At 28.0% G+C, this 23,290-nt stretch overlaps 1 protein-coding gene across 6 annotated transcripts; it reads right to left on the reverse strand.

Annotated features, from left to right (window-relative positions):
* Window positions 1–2,504: 2,504 nt before the first annotated feature.
* On the reverse strand, window positions 2,505–15,754 carry LOC132948154 (RNA-binding protein lark). 6 transcript variants are annotated; one of them, XM_061018500.1, is made up of 11 exons: window positions 15,282–15,754; window positions 12,009–12,190; window positions 11,632–11,868; window positions 10,883–11,022; window positions 10,706–10,750; window positions 10,472–10,610; window positions 8,411–8,464; window positions 8,153–8,349; window positions 8,019–8,069; window positions 3,878–4,018; window positions 2,505–2,760 (listed from the first exon to the last, which is right to left on the reverse strand). In XM_061018500.1, exons 1-10 carry the CDS (start codon window positions 15,361–15,363, stop codon window positions 3,997–3,999), a joined length of 1,149 nt encoding a protein of 382 aa, XP_060874483.1. In that variant the 5' UTR covers window positions 15,364–15,754; the 3' UTR covers window positions 2,505–2,760; window positions 3,878–3,996. The 6 variants fall into 6 exon arrangements, with proteins under 6 accessions (XP_060874483.1, XP_060874486.1, XP_060874482.1 ...); XM_061018503.1 differs by adding an exon at window positions 4,312–5,297 and having other exon boundaries at window positions 2,505–4,018; window positions 15,467–15,750; XM_061018499.1 differs by adding an exon at window positions 4,428–5,297 and having other exon boundaries at window positions 2,505–4,018; window positions 15,282–15,748.
* Window positions 15,755–23,290: the final 7,536 nt, after the last annotated feature.

Here is a 23,290-nt window from a genome sequence, read left to right on the forward strand (position 1 = left end):
CGGCGGGTTGTAGTTTCGTAGGTACATTTAGACCAATTAGCGGAAAAAATATTTGAATTTTTTCACTATTATTGTCTGTTTTATAGGAAATTTTTTTACCTAAAGTAGATGGGAATTTAGAAAAGAAAATTGAGTGTGTGAGCCCACCATTACACTCTGGGGAAGTAAAACTTCTTTCATAAGTATTAAAGCCCGTGAAATTATAAAAGAATTAAGGAGAGAATGAAAATAATCAATACAATAATAAAAAAAGTGCACGCCGCGCCGCCACCGTGCATGACTTGCAAAATAAATAAATAAACGTGTCGTTTCATTTTTCGTTACGATTTTATTATTTTATTATTCGTTAGCGTAGTCAGTGGCGTAATTGCAGGGGGGAAAGGAGGGGCACTTGTCCCCCCAGAAATGTTTGTGGGGTCAAGAGTATCATTTTGCCCCTCCAATTAATCCACATTTAAAAAGAATTCTTAACGAGACTGTTAACATAAAATTATAATATTATAAGAATTTTTTTCCTCAAATTACTTTATAAAATTTTATATTTATTTTAGGTTTCTCTTGTTGAATAATATTATGTTGACGTGTTGTCAGTGTTATCACAATGATCGCATTATTCGTGACTATTATTATGCGTGATTCCGGATTCGTGAACACGTTATTCTCTTAAAATCGCGATTATGACTACAGGAACGGCCCAACAGGAGGTAAATTTTTTGCTTTGGAAAATGGCTACGGCCCAAAATTATTATATGACATGTGCGTGCGAGATCCCTCCGTAGTCAGTACCTATTGCAACCGCAAGTCCGCAAATATCAAATATATTACAAAGTTTAGGTATAAACGAGTTAAAAAGAACTTTTTAAAATGTAATTTTCATTAACTTCATTTTTAATTTAACTGATCTATATTGATTTAAACTTAATAAATAACAAGTACTATTACTTTTAAATTTTAATCAAATCCAAGTTATGATAATTTTTAAATAATCAAATAATAAATATAATAAAATTATTATTGAGCAATGATGATACATGTTATTGCATTAACATATTTTACTGTTTATTATTTTAATTACTGGCTATTTACATTTATAAATTAAAAATTAATAAGTTAATTGTAAGTTTCTATATAACTTTCAACTTAACTGGGTTAAAAAAAATAGAATTACATTAACTATAAACTTTTAAAAATATTTTATTTTAATTAAAAATTATCAATAACTTGTCCAGACTCGAAAATTAGACTATTACTGACGCGTTTATAGAAAAATCAGAATATCCGGGTTACTACTATGATTTACAAATAACGACAAGGCTGATTGCCTTGAATGTAAAAGAAGTAGCCTATAAAATGTCCCTTTTCCAGTAGTATGGAGGCCCCTTAATTAGGTAAGGTTATGGTTATCTTTTAGCAAATTGGATCAAGATGATAGGTACCTTTAGAGGTCATTTTTCGATTTTCTCAATAGTTATTTCATGTTACGGGAAAAATCACCGACAAATTACAAAAACCGCTAAAAATGGGATTATATAATTTCTAAAGCTTTGTTTATCATCGTAGAAACAAATAAGAACAAAAATAACGATTTTAGTTATTTTGTTGTAATTTATAATATTTATTCAACTTACACGCTCAGAATCATTTTTCATATACAATGATATAATATCTTTGAATTCAAATTTAATACCTTCCATTTTACAGTGACCCACTTGTAACGTACCGTACAACAGAGCGACACCCACAGCCTACTTTTTTTTTTTTTGTAACTGCGTCATCAACTTATGGAACAGTAAAAATTGATTTTTTGATATACTGCTAATATATGAATAGGTACGTACTACCCAATAATGTAAGTACGTACCGTGTATGACACCACCAATTTTGGAAAATACAACATTGCAAAACAATGCTAATAGTATATTATTATATAGTTTATTCCTGAGTCAGTCAGTCAAGCTCAAACAACATTGTATTAATTAATACTGAAATTTAAAATTTCTTTTATTATTAACCATTTGTAAAGTGGGGATTTGTATGTATGCTTTTAGTAACAACTTGGCATAGATCACATGCACTCCACGATGGTGGTAAATGTTCTTGGTATTACTTTAACCATATGTTTTGAATTTAACAATGAACTATTATATGAAATATTAAAATTCCACATAGAAAAATATTGATTTTAGTTTTATCAATAAATTATACAGCTTTTTTCAGTGTTGCTGAAACATCTAGATAAAAAAATAATAACCTACCACTTATTTACCTCCATCCAGTATAGGCTCACTTCTGGATCTACCTAATAACAAGGTAGTAGGTACACTTGAAACATATTATGTAGCAGAGTAACTTAGTAACTAGTTTTTATTTAATATAGGCAATAATAGATCATTGTTAGTTATCTATTAATACTTCGTAAACTAAAATAAAATTAATACAACAAATAAAACAACTGTGAACAGTGACGGATATTAGAAAATGTATGAATAAATAATTAACAACAATGAGTATACTATTTATATTTATTTCAAATATAAAAAAATCATGAAATAATTTATTCGGCTCCACATTTTAAACTTATTATAGATATTGTTAAGATTTATGAATGCCAATTAATATTATTAACAAGTCTATAAATGGTCAAAATTCGAACCCACTTTCCAGAGCATAAAATCAACTCACATTATTTTCAAGAATAAAACATGTTTTAGGGCATTATCACTTGAAACACTGGTACTCCATACATTAAATAAGGAAGCCCTGAAAAACATAAACATAATACATTTATTCAAATTACAAAATAGATAGTCAGAAATATTGGGACACATGGCATTTTTCATTGTATAAGTATATAATAGTTTCTACTTTAAATATTAAACTCTGCAGTAATAGTTTGTATGATATTCAAAACAGTAATTTAGAGTAAATGCATTTACATTTATGCTATAACTTTATTACGTTATAGTAAAAATGAATTATTGATTAATTAAACTTGTATCAAGATAATGCTTGAATAACATTTTTAGATTCCTCTAAATGACACCGTTAAGGTGTTATTCCAAAGTTGTATACTAACTAATTCAAAATAAAATATAACATAATAAAACAACAATATTATTAAAATAATAAATGTAATGACTATTGTGGCTTTAACTTAAGAGGACACAACCACACCCACAATGTATTGTCTCTTTCTTCAAAATGTATTACATAGCAAATTTTACACTGACAATAATCCATTTTACTGTTATTTTTTGTGTTAGACTGAATAACCTATTATAAAATTTAAAAGTATGACTAATATATTGAAGGGGTTTATTGATATTTTAATCAAAATAGTTTTCAAATAATAAAAAAAATTGAATAAATTGCTTCATAATTAAAATATCAATAAAAGCCTCAAAGATACCTTAGATAATCATTTAACTTAAATGTTACAATAGGCCAATTCACTTTAGTTTAGAAAAATTTTTTTTTTTTTGTTTTAATTAGTTTTATTACACAATCTGTAAATATATTATTTTTACAATAAGCGTAAGTGTTGTAATAGATTAATAAAAAGTAACTGAAGACTTGAGCGAAGAATCCATCCAGTGATGGGACTTCTTGGAGTTGTGGATGGGTTTGATTTAGTCAGGAGGTCCCGACACTATTTTCGTTTTAAAGGGTCACCTGGAATGCTGAGGGTAGATAGGTTTGAGATTAGAGGATTTTGGTGATTGGAGAGATTTGAGTGGAATCGTTTATATAGTTTTAGCTACGACGTTTAAAAAATAACAGAGTAAAAATGAATTATCGTAAATGTAAAATTGGCTAAGCTTGCATTTGTAGGACGGAGACAACACATGCATCTTAATAATAATTATAAGTAACAAACCAATGATAATCATTAATCACGGCAAATATCAAATACGTCAGAAGTTGACATTCACAATAATGATTCATATTTAAAATGCACAGTTTTGTAGTATGGTCACTGGTCAGTGTTATTCACATTCAGCCACATGTTAATAATATTCTGCAACATAATAACCAACATCTTAAAAATGTTTGAAACCAATTTATATAATATAGGTAACAGTTAAATATATAATTTTACACAAAATATTCAAATATTTTTAATACTTTAAATTAATACATGAATAATAATATACTCTAAGATCAGATATAACTTTCTGTATTTTAATTATGAAATACTAAATTGTTGATGATAAAATCATTATTTAAAATGGTTATTGTATAAGATTGGTATTACAATCATTAATTACTGATTGAAAATGGCCATTTAAAAAAAAAAAAAAAAATATTTACCGCACGGATTTAACCACGACGACCAAGTATTCTTGGTAAATGAGTGGCCTGTTTCAATCCAATGATATTGAAATACACACAGACGAACAAATTAAATTAATTTAATGTTTGTTTACCTAAGAATGAGTATTTTACACGAATCGCAAACGCACCGGCTTTGTTCAAATAGTCCTCGGAACATCGTACGCACCGAACAGTGTACGAAAATATCACGTTTTCGGCAAACTACGAGATCGGTCGGCTGTAACGGTCAAACTAAAAAACACTTAACTAATATATAAGAGAATATAGGGACTACAAAATTAGATGGTATTATTATACTTATTTTTATTTTATTTTATTATAATTTTTTACAATGAGAATTACAATGTACTGTTGTCATAAAATTATTTGGGCTTACAATATTAATATATTTTAGTAATTTAATTAATATATTAACCTAACTGTAAAAACCTTTGACTATAAAGGCTTACATTCTAATTTTCTAAAGAAAATTTGTTAAATAACTCGACAAACAGAAATTCCAGAAATAATTGTTAATATGATTGATGTGATTATAGTGATATTGAAAAAAAAACATAGTCAATGAATCTTAAAATAATTCTAGAAAATTATTTTGTGTACATTTAAGGTAGAAAATATGAATCAATATAAATAATCTAAGAGCCCAGATAATTTAACCTTTTATGTCTAATGCCTATAAATAAAATAAAATTGTAATTTGTGACACTAAGAAATTATACTTTTTAATTAAACCTAAAAAAAAAAACCTATGTAGACAAATAATCTTATTAAGATTTCGTAAATATAATTTTGGCTCCTTAAAAACTTGAGCCGATTAAAATAAAAAATTGTTGACGGTCGGCGATGTGTGAGTGTACGGTTATCCGATCCGGCGGCGCGAATATACGGCGGCGGCACGATAATATATACACGGTTTTTTTTAATACGGCGTGTAACGCGACGAACCACGAGATCCCGAAACTCTGACGGAAAAAGAAAAACATAATCGGGGATTAACCAAATACATTTATATATGCACACATACACATACATACACACACACACACACAAAAATAAAAACAGAATAATATTAAGGTTAATAAACATGCACACTTAAATTATTTAAATAAATATCACGTATCATTTTTATCTTAAGTAAAAAGCAAAAAGTAGTATATTATAGTTTGTTTTATGCTATTGTTAATTTTTAATGAAAATAACAATTAAAGAAATATAAATAGCAATCATTCTCAATTGTTCAATATTTAGATATATTAAAATAAAAATTAATTTTATGTGCATATTTTTATTGATTGCATAGTTTCAGGTTCTCAAGACATTCAATACGTATTACCCATATGTACGATTTCTGTCTTGATAACACATTACATAATATATTTTATGTTAAGAGGATGTCAGCACACTATTTATTATATTTCTTTGGCCAACAAAATTATCCTCTATAATTTTTGCAACAGTTGATGTTAGACACAAATTGACTATGCACACAGACATTAGATAACTCAAAAATCATAAAACAATTTTAGGTAAAAGTGTTTTATCTATATTCCGCTTGGGTCTGACAGAGAAAACAAATATTGTCTTAAACATCATCTTAACATAAAATTTGCTGTTATGCGTTATCAAGACAGAAACAATATGGGTTATAACGTACTCTTAATGGCTTGAGAACCTAACACTCTATAAAGACAACTAAAATATGTACATAATATATTTTAATATATCTAAATATTGTACCAATTAAAATCTCTTAAGAATATGTTTTACATTATTATTAATACTTTAAATTTATCTATTTTCAAATTTAAAATAAAGGCAAGAGTATTATCTAGGGTACCTCAAAAAGGGTTTGATATTTTAATATTGAAGCATCTTATAAGAGTTTTAAAGTTGTGAATTTTGGGTATTGAGGCTGTTGAAAGCAAACCGTCGGATTTAGGTATTATACTATATCTATCGTGAGTGATATGTGACTGATCATTAGTGTAAGTGATTTCCTGAACGCTTTATGTAATCAAAGATAAACTACGACTAAGATTATAGGAAATCTGGTATGTACAAATGTGCAGTCGCATGTCACTATATTTTGCAATCAAAAAAGTTTCAACACAAATGTCTAAAAGACGAAAGTTTTATGTAGGAAATGGATTTTTGAGTTTTTGTATTGTTTAATTAATTAGTATAGTACTAAATTAATTTTTTTTTAGTATTCAAAATTCACCTTTATTTCAGGGTTACTAAAAAAAAAAAATCTATTTCCTTTTTTTTCAAAACTAAGATATGACTTCTGGGAGTATAATTTAATTTCTTCCGCTTATTGATCTAAATGCAAAAATTAAAGACAAAAAGACCAGCTTTCCACAGCCCTTAAATCCTAATATTGAAATAATGGCAAAAATCTAAATTTTTTATGTTAAGATAGAATAAGTAAAGAAAAAGTTTATGTTTAAATATAATAAAAAACCCTAATATCCATATTTTTTTTTTATATCCAGTTTCCCTTGTTTAATTATAGATCTTACTTACGCAGAGATAAGACAAATATTATAAAAATCTATAACTTCAATTAATGGAATAAGGTTTATTATTTTCTGGGAATAATAATGTAGTTTAGATGATTTTGTCACAAAATAGTGTTCACTGAACTTTTTTTTATAATATATAATTATTAATTCCTATAATATACTAACTTTTTATTTCAATAAAATAATTAAACAAGCTTAAAATTAATAAAAAAAAATCTAAAAGAAAGTTGTTGAAGTGTTGTAAGTGAAGCTAATTTGATGTTAATTGTTAATACAAAATTAGTTTAAATGTGCATTAAAAATGTTAAAAAAATTACAAATTTATATCACCTAAAATATTATTTTGAGATCAATTTCAAAAATATTTGTTAATATTAGTGCAAATTGTATGTTTTGTATGCAAAGACTACCTACCTCACAAACAAATAAATTATGGTATAATTTTTTTTTTTAAAAAATATAAAATTATGTTTTTTTTAAATGATAATGAAAAGAAATCGAAATTCATAAAAATTATTTTAGTAAACTATACTCTATTCTATTTCAGAATAAGCTGACTATTTGAAACCAATAATTTGTTTTAGTTCACACATAACCTATGAATAGAGCTTAGTAATCCATTGATTAATATTAATATTATGGTGCATAATAGCCAATTAATTTGGATTCGAAAATAAAAGATGGATCGATCGATAGTAATCAATGAAATATTAATGTAATCAAAAATAATTGAAAATAAATTTTGAATTATCATTGGCTTTTATCAACTTACGCTAAATGGGTACAAAAATAATTATAAAACCATATAAATAGTAAAGACACACATAATATATTTAATTTAATGACAACATTTGATTATCAAAGTCAACAATCAATCACCCAGCCTTATTTATGATAATTATAGTAAAGCTATCTGAAAAGAAAGTGTCAAGTTGTTTGTTGATTATTTTTCATACACAAGACAGTCTATTCTTATTTGGAATAGAGTATATATTATTATAATGTATTTTAGTCTTTTAGAATTTTATTAAAATATAATCAATTTATTTGTTCACTAGGAGAAATCAATTATAAATAATATATTCTTATAACAGTACTCATTCCAACATTAAAAAAGATATTTAGAATTAAAGTAGATTTAACTAAAAACCAACTTACCGACGATCATCATACGAATCCCTAGAGAAATCATCATATGCATGAGATGAACTATAAATAATGAAATTAAATGGTATACAATTATGGATATTATTTTGAGAATATATTATGTATTTTGTAGTTTTAATACTAACGATGTACGACTGCTTGACAATGGTGATCGGCGTGTGAATACATAATCTTGGTCACGCATGGTTGTTCCAATACGTGTGGATGACGATAAGTAATCGCGGCTAGATGGCATTCTTGGCATTCTTCTATCCATGCCATAACCATCAGCGGCTGTTCGCATAAGACTACGATCATAGTAACGGTCATACAAGCCTTCAGTCTAAAATCGAAATTATTAATCAGCATAAATGATAAATTACTAAATATTTTTAAACACTTACTTCATACATATGACCACCTAGTTCAGAGTGCGATAACATTGAATAATCTTCCATCTATAAAAGGGAAAATATATAATAGTGTATTACAAATACATTAAATTGGAATTTTTAAGTATGAATAAAATTAACTTTGAGAGTTTTACAGTATATACAATATATTTTACAATATTCTTAAATACCAAATACCAGTAAATACCCAACATTGAAATTTACCGGTACACCAAAAAAATACTGCCAGCTTTAAGTCATCAAAATGTATGTATTCTAATTCATAATAATTAATTTTTGAATGTATAAAATAATATAATAAATTATTTTATACATTTAATACAAATATTAAAAAAACAATGTTTTTTATACTTGATTAATGCACAAGATAGAATATCAAGAGTAATAGAAACGTTATGTACAATATCTTCTATAATAATGGCTGTTGTACTGGTAGACAAGAAACTAAACTTTCTCTGAATAATGATATCAAAAAAGTGGACTTAGGTATTTAGTGATTGCATTGGTAACTCCAATTGAAATAAATAAATGTTCTTTACAACCCACAACTCCTTGGTATTTTTACAAAAAAAAAAAATTATCACTACAAGAACATTATATCAAACTCCATGTAAAAATTGGCTAATCAAAAAACAAAATCAATTTATAAGATCATTAAGAGAACGCTACCCATACATTTTTTGTCTCCATCTTACACACGCACGACATACCAAATTGTCGTAATAGTGTGCTGTTAGTTTTGATACTAGAGTGAATTGACTTATGATAAAACTTTTAGGTAAGAACATAATCTGTGCTTAATTAACAATTAAAAATGGTCATGTATTGCTTGAAAATTAAAATATCGAATAAAAGTCAACGCTTAAGCACAGATAATGTTATCATCTAAAAAATTGATAATAAGTCAAATTACTCTAATATCAAAACTAACTGCACACTATTGAAACTAGTGAACGGAAATTGTCTATCTTACGCGTGTAAGACGGAGACAACATATGCATGGGTAGCATCCTCTTAAGCACTGTAAAATTGAAATATGAATAAATGCTGAATAAATTGAACGAAGACTGTTGAAAGGGGTTGTTTTTTTTAAGTATTTAGACCAATAAGTAGAAAATAAATAAACCTTTAAATAAATATACTTTCAGAAGTCTAATTTTAATTTTGAAAAAACATTTGAATTTGTTCACTTCTTGACTGTACTGTAGGAAATTATTTTTTTTTCACTAAAGAACCTATTACGATTTTTTTTTTTTAAAAAAAAAGAAAATTTATTTGGTACTATACTATTTAAAAAATACAACAAATCAAAAATCCATTTTCTATACAAGATAGAAATTCAAATGTTTTAAAAATTAAAATCGGTAGTGGGTGAATTTTTCTTCTGCTTCTTGGGACTTTCATGTTGAAACTTTTTTGATTGCAAAATATAGTGATGTGTATTTTTGTATTTACATTACGGATTTCTAAGAATTCCATGCACACTTATGATCAGTCACACATCAATCACAATGGATATAGAATATGGCCTAAAACCGACCCCTTAAAAATGGTTTGCTTTCAACAGCCTAAAGTACACTTTTTTTGTTTCAATAATTTATTTACTTGGTGAGAAATTATTTTGACAAGTGTACAAATGTCCATAATAATATTATTACTGTTGTGCTGGAATATTAAAATTGTTTTTTTTTTTTATTTCTGATATATATTATTAATATATCAACATATTATTGAATGTAGGTGTGTTTATTTAATTATTATGCTTAGAAAACAGAAATTTAATCTTCTATGCAGTGACTCCCTAGGCCAACACTAATGATACCATGTGGAACTGTGAAAGTTTGAATATCTCTGAACTAATCTTTAAATTTTATGATTCAATTTGATTTAATTTTATACCAGTAAAGATTATTTTTAGAACTCAAAATTAAAACTAATTCCAAGTTAGTTATTTGATACTCAAAAGTTTTAAGTTGAAGAAAATGTAAATTTGAGGCAAAATTAAAACATTATTATTTAACAGTTCCAGTTTAAGTAATACTTATTACTTACTCTTGTCATATCAGTTTTTAATCCAGTACCATAAGAACCAAGAATGCGATCACGAACAAATGAAGGCGGAGGCGGTGGTGGATAAAGCAAGGCACGTGGTGGTGGAAGCGGTGGTAAAGCATCTCTTCCATATCCATACCTAAAAAAAATACCAGTTTTAAATACAAATTTCTATTTTTTTAAATTATGGCTACGAGTTAAAGAACAATGTGCGAAATAAGTTGTAAGGCTCACCCTTCACGACTGCACTCCCGAGACCAATGGCCACCCTTGCCGCACCTGAACAAAATGTCCCATTTCATTTTTAATGAAATTCATTTCATTTTTATTTTATTTATCAAACAAAACATGTGACTAGCAAGTTACTTCTAAACACATTTTCTTTAAACTAAATAAATAAACAGTTTATACCTATAACACTGCTCTGGCATGCCCATTCCAGGTCTCTGACGAACACGGCTATTTGAAATTTGCACCTTGATTGGTTGACCATCTAACATATGTCCGTTTAAATCTTTTATGAGTCTGCTTACATCAGTTGAATCAATATGCTAAAGTTAAACAAAAGTCAATAAAAAAGTGATACTGGGATATTGACCCCACAAATTTTATCAATTAGGTGTAACTGTTTTTCTGGATTTCGAATGAAGATGGCTGTAACTGCATTGTATTGTATAGAACGTCTTTGATTGATTTATGCTACAATCTTAGTTTTTTTTTTTTTTTTATTAGGGTTAAAGCTTCGACTGCTCAGGTCATTAGCCTGTATCTCAGTTTTGTTGAAACTCCAGAAAAACAGTTATAGTACGGCCAGCAAAAAATGAGCTGCGATTGTAGCGCCCCGGGTGGCGTCTTTTCGGTAGGGCTATAGTTTTTAGATAGCCCCACTGAAAAAAAGCCACTTGGGGTGCTACAATCGTGGCTCATTTTTTGCTGGCCGTACTATAGTTTAGTTTTAAACCTTAGTAACAACTTTATTAACTTTAGTTGAGGGGTCAAATTATGTAACAAAATAAATTTTTAAACATGTTAGAATTAATTAAACATATTTAATTTATATGAACCAATAGGTAAAACTGCATATATGTATCTAATATATTGAAATATGAAGAATAAATTTACAACAAATATAAGTACACATTTAATAGATTAACACTTACCACAAAACCATAAGTTCTAACAATGTCACATTCAACAACAGTACCATATCTTCCAAATAATTCTCGTACTTCATTGGCCTTTGTTGTTTCAGAAAGATTTCCTACAAAAATTTTTGTAGTTGGGGTATTGGGACCACGGCGACTAGTGGCAGCTTCTACTTTCATGGCTAAATCATTTACCATTGAACCATTCAAAGCTTTGATAGCTGCACGGCCAGTAGTATCATCATCCATATGCTAAATTGGAAAATTCAAATTTTTGGATGAATAAAATATAAGTGTATACTATGTATTTGTATGCAAATAAATTATTTGTAATTTTACTAAGTTCCAATGCCATAAAACATTACAACTATATATTAATTTTAAATACTTACAACAAAGCCAAAATTTTTCATTACATCACATTCAACAACTTTGCCATACTTCTCAAACAGTGGTCTGATATCACTAGATGTGGTCTTTTCAGAAAGATTTCCAATGAAAATCTTAAAAGTCCGTACACTGCTGTTGTTAAAACTTGTGTTACTTTCAGTATCGGACGGCATTTTTTCTTTTACTGTAAAACATAATGTTTCATAATATTAATTATTTTTTAAAAAATGGAGTTAGCAATTAGTATAAAGTGTGGTTCACACACTATTGAATATTTCAGCTGGATGACCTAGAATTGAAATGAGGTTCTTCAGGAAATTAAAGGAGTACCAAAATAATCATTTGAGAAAATTTTAAATGTTAAGAGGAAGTAACACAAGCATACACTGTTTCCCTTCTTACAAGTGCGTATTATAGCAAATATACACTCAGCAGATTACGTTTAGCTTTGTTAGTTAAAGTATTTGAGTGAATCGACCTATTTATGGCAAGAACATTATCTGTGTTTATATGTGGTTATTTTTACAATAATCCAGGTTTTAAGTGAGTTATGAGCATTTTGAATTTATGTTATATTATAAACACAAAACTTGCTAAAAAATCCATATAGATACAAACACAATTTTTTTTTTACAGTCAAGTTTTATAATAGGTTTAGGTTTAATCACTCTAATTTTTAAAATAACAAAGCTAAACGTGATCTGTTGAACGTAAATTTGCTGTGTTACGTACTTGTAACACTGAGACAGCAAATGCTTATGTTACGTTCTATTAAATCCTTTAATACAGGAATGAACAACATAATTTGCTACTTTTTTAAAAAATAGTACCTAATGCTTACAGATTTAGATTATTTTCTGAAAATAATTTTTGTATTAAAATGTATTTTTCTAATTGGTACCTAGTTGAATTTATGAATAATCTTATAATTTGTTTTTATTAATATGTTTTCTTAGATACTCTAGTTCTACAGATTCTTACTTGCGAGATAAGGTATAAAAATAATTTTTATAGTTAGCTACTTAAAATTATAGAATATTACAGAAAATTATAAATTTGTTTATTTAATAAATATTAGTGTTTGATTACATTGTATCTGTGTACAAATAGTAATTTAACAATATTACCATTTACCACAATAATATAGTTTCTGCTATCTCTTAACTTTGTTAACTTAGCAAATAAAGAAGACTTCACTAAAATGGTTTTTAAAAATATCATTGCTTTCAATAAAAAATTAAATTATATTTTATATGTGCATACCTCGAAATAGTTAAACATTTGAAATTTTCTCAATATGTGTATTATTATACTTACATATTTCCTATTAGGTACCTCTCAACAATCCCAAATCATCCAGCTGAAATATTTAGATATACTCTTAATATTTAAATAGTTAAGAAAACAAGTAGTTACTCAGATGCTAATAATATTGCTTAAAATACTGAATTGTTTCCTTAGGCAATACGATTTATAAGGAGCTGAAAGTAGAGAGTTAACAGATGGATAATTATGTTAAGCTAGTTAAGTAATCATATAGATTTTATTTTTACCAGAGTATAAAATATGTGAGTAGGTACCAGTGTTAAGTAAAGTATAATATTATATACAAAAAATGTGTTTTCAATAATATTTTAGTAGGTAATCAGTTTTGTTAAAAGTTTTAAACAAACAGGTGAGATGTATGTATAACATGTCTACATAAACATAACTGGGGAAAGGGGTTCAGCCCTCCCAAGATTGTTTATAATCCACTTTGATCTTAGAGTCAACAATGAACATGTATGGACAGATAATATTCCTATAACTTTATTTTGCCTTTAATTAAAATTTTAAAAACACCTATATTATGTTTAATACGAGTTTAATACAACCTAACACAAAAAATATTTAGCTAATGATTCAGTAGGTAATAAAACCACAATATAAATATTTGGAAACAATAAATTATATTTCTAATAAAAACATCAGTATTAGATAATACATAATAATTATTTTTATCTGGTAGTAATTTAATACTGATTGTCGATATAGGTGTAAAAGTATTAATTATGACTAGTTTTTTAATTCACAATATTTTTATTTTTAAATTTTCATTATTTTTTAGAGGAGATACATAAATAATATAGAGACTAATATACATATTACAAATGTGATTATAGTTGTATTTATAAGGTATAAAGTATAAAGGAAAAAAATAGAGAAATGTTTAGTCCATTACAAAAATGTGTATACCTGGGCACTAAAGTAAAATAATGTTACTTAACTGCGAAATGTATCATCAATATCATTGATAGGTACCAATATAGGTACATAAAATATTAAGGTACAACTAAGTATTTTTATGTAGTAGGTACTAACTTACTTTAGTATTTACTAACACATCTATATTTTACGGTAAAATGTTTGTAGTCATGAAGTAAAAACCAATTTGTGTTTAAATAGATCTGCACACCATATGGGCTAAATATATTAGGTTTATTTAACGATTACCTACTATACGATAGGACGCAATCGGAAAAGATAGAAAAGATCGATAAAGCAATCGACGATCTCCATACCTTATTTTACAATCAAAATGTCAAGATATCTCCCCCCCTCCCCATAACTTAAAGGCCAAGTTAGCGCGATGCATGTCTACCTGTTAAAACAAGTTAGTACTCAGTAAATCAAAAAGTTGCTTACTGTAAAATAGGTATGATATTCCTATAGATAGATAATACTACAATTTTTATCAATCAATATAATATAATAGCAATACTCATAGTAGGTACACCTGATCCACATTAATTGCCGATATAAATTTGAGAATTATTTGAAACATTAGTGTTTGGAAATGAACTAGGTAGCACTCTGAAGAAATACTTCAAGCAAAACAACAAATATTTTATGGAAATCAAGTGAATAAAAACTAGGTATGTGAAAGGTTTGATGACTCACTATTTATAGATGGGAGCGATATCACAATATACCTACACAGACACAAAGATTTAGAATTCATTTAAATTAGGTTCCAAAGAACGAATTCTACCACCAATTGAAAACAATTCTTACACACAGACATGATCTGTTCACGAATTACGAATGCTAAGTACAAGACAAAACGCAGACTGTTGAGCTTTAGACAGGCTCCAAGAGGAATTTACTGAGAAACGCCAACACTGGCACACTTAAAACGCAGAACGCAAGTACATTACTATCGTAACTCCGTTAACAACAATCGCGCGCATGGGACAATGCGGAGTCGCGGAGACCCGGCGGCTTATAATACTGACCGGCTGTCTCCTCGGCAACGGTGTCCTCTTCAGTGGTACAGTCAACCAATTGTCTGCCCCGTTTGTGGTCAAAATCTCGCATTTCTCGTCTACACTGTGATGTGGATCGAGTGTTGTCGTTTTCGTTATTTACAGTATTTTCGTGTGCGTTCAAGACAACAAGGGCCACCACGTCATACACTCACCACACACGGACGATACACGACAGAATGCAGCAGCAACAGCAGCAGCAGCAACAGCAGCAGAATCGGCGGCGTCAGTCAATCGGTGGCTACCGTAGTTGTAGCGTTGTGCACACAGCGGCCAAGACGAGTTTACGTTACGTGCCAAAGTATCTGGACGGCAAGAAATTAATGAAATTTACGAACAAATCACGAAAAAAAAAAAAATGTCGAATCGTCAACGCTGAACGCACGAACAGTACACAAGAGAAGGCGGCAGTGGTTGGTCTGGTGGGAGTCGGAGAGAACCAATTCTCGGATAAAACGTCAGTGTTGAGCGTACGAAATAGCTAAGCTGAATGTGTGTGTGTAGTAAAAGTGCATGTGTACACGGTAAATTGTGTACATTTGTGTAAATTAGTGTAGCTGTGTGAGTGACGGAGTTGTTGGTGCTGCATGGAGCGCAATGAATCGGCGACGCCGCCGGGAGAGGGAGCAATTGCGCGACGTCTTTGTCTCCTCATGGAACAACCGAACGCTTACCGCCGTCGTTTATTTCTTCCATGATTAAATATGCACTCAAAATAATATTATGCCATAGGGCCATAGACGATAGACCTAATTATAGTAAATTAATATATTATTCATTCAGAAATAAATAAGCAATATAATTGTTGTGTATTATTTGTGTATTGTTCATCAATTCTGTATTATCATAAAATAATTGTTAAAACCACGAACTAAGTTGACTCACACTTAGTTCGTGGTTAAAACTCAATAACCGATCGTCCAACTTGAAATTTTATTGCACGTATGCGTAGTAATTGAGTACAGTCGAACAGCGCACTCACTTGAGTCCGCTAGAACTAAGCCCATCTATTAGGTCTATGTATTATGCATACTTTTATTTTATTTTTTAAAATAATTTAATCCTTATTTTTCAAGTAAATTATAGGTCTTGGCATCCCGATTATCAGGAACATAGTATAGACAAATTCACATGCATTCTGGTCGTCATTCTGAAAAAATAAGTTATAAATAGGTATGTATAGGTAAATGGTAATAACTAATAGGTTAGTTAATGTGCCTACTTAGTTTTACATATATTTAAATTAATATACAATTTGGAGCACTTGGGCTCACACTCGAACAGATTATGATTATTAAGTAATGTTTTTTTCCCAAAATATTTTTTTATGTTATTATAATTTTTTTATTTATTATTATTCCAACCCGATTTTAAAGACAAGTTAAAAATCTTTAATATATTTTTATATCGCTTTAAAATCTACTACAAATGGACACCCGTAGCCTTAACTATTAAAATTGAAAATGTAATACATTTTTAACTACAAAATAATTTAAAAATTTCTTAAATTTTATCAAAATTTGAATTTCAGGCGCTTATAAAAAATTAAGGACCATTTATGTGGGACTTTGTATTACATTTTCAAGCTTTTTTACCAAGCCCAAAAAGTCAACACTTTTAAAATATTTTTTAAATGCCCGTAATAGTTTGAAATTAGTCCAAATATTTAGACATTCTTTGACTCCCCCACAGTTCCACCACAAGCTAATGACCTCAGTTGTCGAAGCCTCAACCAAAAAAAAAAAAAAAATGAATAAATAAAAAAAAATACCATACAATAATTGACCTTGATGCTTCAATTCATGAGGGGAGTCGCTATCTAGTACAATATATAGATATCTGTGATATATGCGAGTTGAACTTGTCCAAAATACCTTGTGTATAGTTGTGTATCGATGGATTATCGTTAAACATATATGAGCTCGTGTATCGTGTATGCAACTATGTTATATTTTTTGCATTACGCATTTACACAGACGACACGAAAGCGTATGTACACGAACACAATTAAACTCGACATGTGGTATAGATAAATTTTTAAGCAAGTATGAAGTAGTTAAGACTATACGCGTCTATGTGCACAAGTGCACAACGCACTTTACATTTTATAAGTGAAAGCTTCTTCCGTGAAGGAGAACTAACAATTTTATTTTTTTATGGATGTGAAGTATTTTTTTTTGTGAAAGCTTTTTGAATTTATAGTTGCTGTCGTCTATCTAGTATAAAAAAACTACTATATTATAAACAATAAAAATAAAACATATTAGGTACCTAACTAATTAATTTAATATTTAAAAACTTGAAAACAATTTCAATTTATTATAATATTATATAAATTGTACTATTAAAAAAAATATATTAATTATTGAAAAAAAATGTCATATCAACAAAATAATATACTAATATAATTTAGGGATTTTTATTTAAGTACCATTATACCAACTATAGCCACTATAGGGTCTAGGTTTATCATATCATATTATTATAATTAATACAATTACAATACGTCAATACCTACCTATCAGATAGGTATGATATACATTATTCCATATGGATACTTCAGTATTAATGTTATTTTAAATTTGTTTATATTTATTAAAATATTGTTAAGTACATAGTCTAGGGCTGCCACAAAAGTTCAAGTACTGACCGGGACATTTACAAAAATAATTTGAACAACCTTTTTTTTAACGACCATTCTTTGGTGTAATTATCTGAAAAATGACATTTTCTCTTTGGCATTGTTGACTATTTGTAAATTGTAAAACTAAAAAATAACGCATAAACTAAACTAACGTCATACGAAACTACAAAATCACGATAAACGAGAATACAGACATCACACGACGTTGGTTTGATTCGAACTAATGCGAACTAATGCGAACTCAGTGCATGCATTTTGACTGACATAAATAGAATTATTCTATTATGCTATAATAGCACAGTTCAATTATTATCAGTGAAGATAAGATAGAAGTATCCGACGTGAAATTCATGGTTTTAGAATACAAATATAATTTTTATAAAAATATAATATAACTATTGGTACTAATATTATTTACACATAACCGGGACTTTTGTAGGGTCTATAGTGGGACGACCGGGACCGAAGTCATGAACTGGTGACATGTCCCGGTGTACCGGGACGTATGGCAACCCTAACATAGTCACATATAGATATAGGGATAAAATCACTTTTCCTTGGTTTCCCTAGGTTATTGTTTAAATGTATTCAAAGGAAACTATATTAATTTAAATTTAAATTACACCGTATTATTTTAGATTCTGAGTGGAACGATGAATGTATTGATTTTACAATGATGTGAGTTTTTTTTTCGTCTGTCATCGCGGTTTGGGGCAGTAAAACTGCTATTCGATTTTCTTCAACAGTGTCTTGTTTGATGGGAAAGTGAATCTAGTTAGTGAATTTGGTAGGTCAAAATACTTATATATTTTAGTATTTTACTATGGTACCTTATATAATTTATAGGGTCCGGACCCCCCCCCCCCCCCCCCCATTGACTCGTGTCTCGTACATGTTAAATGTTGTGTTTTTACATGATTACCAAAGAAAAACAAATTTTATCATACGATACGAAGGATTTTGTAAAATATTTTCGAAGCTTCAGTTATCAACATTTTCAATTAATATCGTGATTTTATTTGTTATCAGTTTGGTACCGAAAATGGTTAAAAAAAACTGAGTTCTTTTTTTAATTCAAATATTTTGTAGTTTTGTACATTGCCAGTATCTACAAACACTCCTTAAAAAGGTTGAAAAGTTATCTAAAACCAACAATGAATGAAGTAGGTAATGTATTTTAGGATATATTTGTATAAAAGTTATAAGTTAACATAACTATATTAGATTCTGAGCGGAGCGATGAAGCTAGTGGTTTTACAATGGCGTTTACTATTTTTTTTATCCTGTATACAAAATTTCTACCAGAAAGATGAGTGCGTCGATGTCAATATGTAGTATCTTATATTTTAGCAAATTGGATCAAGATGGTACTTTATTAGGGAGGACATTTTTTGATTTTCTCAATAGTTATTTAATGCCACGGGAAAAACCACGGACAAATTACGAAAAACCGCTAAAAATGGTATTTTAATTTCTAACGCTTTGTTTATCACCATAGAAATTAATAAAAAAATATATTTCAATATTAATTCAACTTATACAGGCTATAATAAATAAAAACAATATAAAATATCCAGACTGACAAACCGTCTCCGCTCAGAATCGTTTTTCTTATACAATGATATTATATCATTGAATTCAAGTTTAATACAATCCATTGAATACATTTACTTGTAACCTACTGTACAGTAGAGCGACATCCACTTACCCACTTTTTTTAATTTTGTATTGTACATATTTAATAATTAAAAACTCAAAAATTTTAAATCGTCTTATAAATATAGTATATTTATTTAATAAAGAGTAATTGGGTGGTGTGGGGAACTTTGCAGCCGCAGCCGGCCCGCGTACCTTTTTTATCTGGCACTTCCTAAATTTTAAAATTTCGTCATAATATACAATTTTAACATTTACCTGTATTTATAAATTCCGTTGTTCGTAGATAATAAATTCGTACAATAATCCTATGGCAGTTGAAATTGAAAAGAAAGATGCTATTCACTTTAATTAGAATTATGGAATTGCAAACAAATCCATGTTTATCCACATAAGAGATTGACGTGTGCTCTTTTGTAAAAAATATCCACTTTAAGGATGTTGTATAGATTTTCCATTTTTTCATTAAAAATATTATGCAATGTTGATGGAAATATATTGGATAAAAAATAAAATAATATTTATATATTTTCCATGTCCGAACGGGCTAAAGGTAAAACTAAAAGGTAAGCTCAATAAATAGGTTTACCAGCCATAAAATACGAGGAGCCCAATTGGTACCTTACTGATTCTTAAATACAAATTTCGTTTTAGGCACAAAACCAGTTAGTTGCGAGGAACTCACCAGACATGAAACATCACACTACATTAATATAGTATATTTATAATGCGTTTGTTTTTATAATAATTTATTGTCAGTGTTGTATTTTTATAATTAATTTCAATAAAACAGGATTAATCCGACTACGGTGATAATTAAAATTAACACCTTATAAAGTATTATAATTTATCAAGGTATTAAAATATGTGATTAATACGCCCACGGATCAGGCACACATTAAATATGAAAATACCACTTAACCATTACGTAGGTACCTTAATTACAATTTATTATAGCTATAATTATTAATGTTTACCTAATTATTAGTATCAGAGAAAATGGATATCCCTTGCCCCACAAAATGAATATCCTTGTTTTTCGTATACTCATTAAGTAGATAGTTCACTACCTAAATCGGAACAACAAAAGAAAGTGATTGGAGCTTCATAAAAATATAAAACATAAACGTATCCAATTTATTATCGTATCAATCCAATCATGTTTATAAAGATTTCTTTTTTTAATATTTATATAATTATAACCTAAATTAAACTCTGAATTTGATAATTAATTAATACATCAAATATTAAAACAGTAAGTAAATTTAAAAAAGATGGGCAAGTGGATGTCACTCTGCTGAACAGTAGGTTACAAGTGGGTCACTGTTTAATGGATAGTATTAAATTTGAATTAAATGATAAAATACCATTATATACAAAAAACGATTCTGAGAGGAGATGGTTTGTATCAGTATATCTTATATTATGTTTAAACCTACCTATTGTTATTACTTATATTATTATAATACGATAGCCGGTAAGTTGAATTTATTAATATATTATAAAATTATAACAAAATAACTAAAATTGTTAACCCTGGTTATTTATAATATGTAATTTCATCCAAATTTAAACATAAAAAAAAACAGTGTTTTTATATTTTTAAGATTTTTTGGTTACAGAATACCCTATATACTTACGTGGAACCTTGTTTTACATCTCAATCCTTAGCCATAAAATATGAAAATTGTATACATTTTTAACAACAAAATCATTTTTAAATTTTAAATTTGATAAATGTTGTCAAAATTCTAACTTAAAATACTTATAAAAAAATTGTGCCTATGTATTTTTAATATTTTTCAACTACTATTGTAACAATACATCAGGAGCCTTTTATTACATTTTCACGCTTTTTGGCACAACAAATAAAATTATATTGCCATTTAAAGAAAAAAAAAAAACTAAAAAAATGGAATGTCCGTAAGCAACTCAAAAACAGAAAAAATATTTTAAAAATTTTATCTAGTATAGGAATTGATACATTAACATATGGTGTAAATTTAAAGTATCTACTGTTTCTTGAATTACAGCAAAATAAGAAAATCACTATATACGAAATTGAGTGAATATCCAATCTTGTAAAAAATTGTACTCAAACGTTGATAAAAATTTAATTTGACTTTAAGGTAGACATTTTAGATTCTGAGAGAAGCGATGAATGTATTGATTCTACAATGATGTGTGTTTTATTTTTATTTTTTTTTTTGTGTCTGTCATCACCTTTTAGGACAGTAAAAATGTTTGAATTTTCTTCAACAGTAACTTTTCTGATAGGAAAGTGAATCTAGTTGGTACTTTAAGGGGTTAAAAGTAAAAATTTCCAAATAGTTTTCAAAAGCGACGTGAAAAACAAAAGAAAAATTAAGGAAAAATGGGAATTTTTATGCAAAATCTGTTTTCGAGAAAATTGATTTTGGTTTTTGGTGTAACTCTAAAACAAATGACTGTAGGTACTAGCATTTTCTATACACTATAACATTTTCCAAATATTTTGACTTATTTTGAGCTGTTTACGGACATTTTCATTTTCCATTTTTTTTAGTTTTTTTTTCTACAAATATCAATAAAATTTTATTTGTTGGGTAAAAGGGCTTGAAAATTTAATACAAGGCTCCTACTATATTGTTACATTGACATTTGAAAAATATTAAAAATCCTTATAGTCACAGTTTTTATTTATAAGCGTTTAAATTTCAAATCTTGACAAAATGCGGAAAAATCACGAAAATTAGCAAATTATTTTGAGTTGAGAATTCATAAAAATTTTTATTTTTAAATCTATGATTTTAAAATGTATTAAGAGAGTATCCACAAGTTTCTCTACCTTAATCAAAAAAAAAAAATGTCTTCAAGAAAGTCAAATTAAATTTTTATGTGCGTTTGAAATTCATATTCTTAGAACTTTTTGATATTTACTTGATTTCTCATGTAACGATTTTGCTATTTTGTCGTTATTCAAAAACCGTAAATACATGACAATTTTACTGAATGTTTATATTTTCATTTTCTACACACCATACAATTTTGAAAATATTTTGACTGTTTTGAACTGTTTACGGACATTGTCAGTTTTCAATTTTTTTAGTGTTTTTGTCTATAAATATCAATAAATTTTTATTTGTTGGGTAAAAAAGCGTGAAAATTTAATATAAGGCTCCTGATATATCGTTCTAATAGCAGTTGAAAAATATTAAAAATACATAGGCACAATTTTTTTTTATAAGCATTTAAAGTTCAAATTTTGACAAAATTTATTAAATTTAAAATTTAATAATTATTTTGTAGTTAAAAATGTATAAAATGTTCAACTTTTATAGCTAAGGTTTGAAAATTTAAAACAAGGCTCCACGTAAATAGGTTATATATAAATTACTTTATTCACAATAATATCATCAAATATACTTGGTAGTTGGTAATATCATAGGCTGACTGACCGTTTTCGCTCAGAATCGTTTTTCTTATACAATGATATTATATCATTGAATTCAAATTTAACACCATCCATTACTGTGACCCACTTGTAACCTACTGTACAGCAGAGCGACATCCACTTACCTACCTTTATTTTTTATTTTTAATATTTAAATATTTAAATATGTTAATGTCAATTACCAGTGAAAATGTCGTGTCATTTGTTATAGAGATACACTAAAAACCAAAATCGATTTGGTCAAAA

This window comes from Metopolophium dirhodum, chromosome 7 (assembly GCF_019925205.1).
Source record: "Metopolophium dirhodum isolate CAU chromosome 7, ASM1992520v1, whole genome shotgun sequence".
Lineage (NCBI taxonomy): Eukaryota > Metazoa > Arthropoda > Insecta > Hemiptera > Aphididae > Metopolophium > Metopolophium dirhodum.

What these genes read in the sequence shown, in the direction of transcription:
- LOC132948154 (XM_061018499.1), bottom strand. Translation starts at nt 15,363, where the DNA reads ATGCGAGATTTTGACCACAAACGGGGCAGACAATTGGTTGACTGTACC. An exon ending in TGAAAAATTTTGGCTTTGTT is followed by an intron (nt 11,869 to 12,008) that starts GTAAGTATTTAA and finishes TTTCCAATTTAG; the next exon opens with CATATGGATGATGATACTAC. An exon ending in TAAAAACTGATATGACAAGA is followed by an intron (nt 8,465 to 10,471) that starts GTAAGTAATAAG and finishes TCCCTTTTATAG; the next exon opens with ATGGAAGATTATTCAATGTT.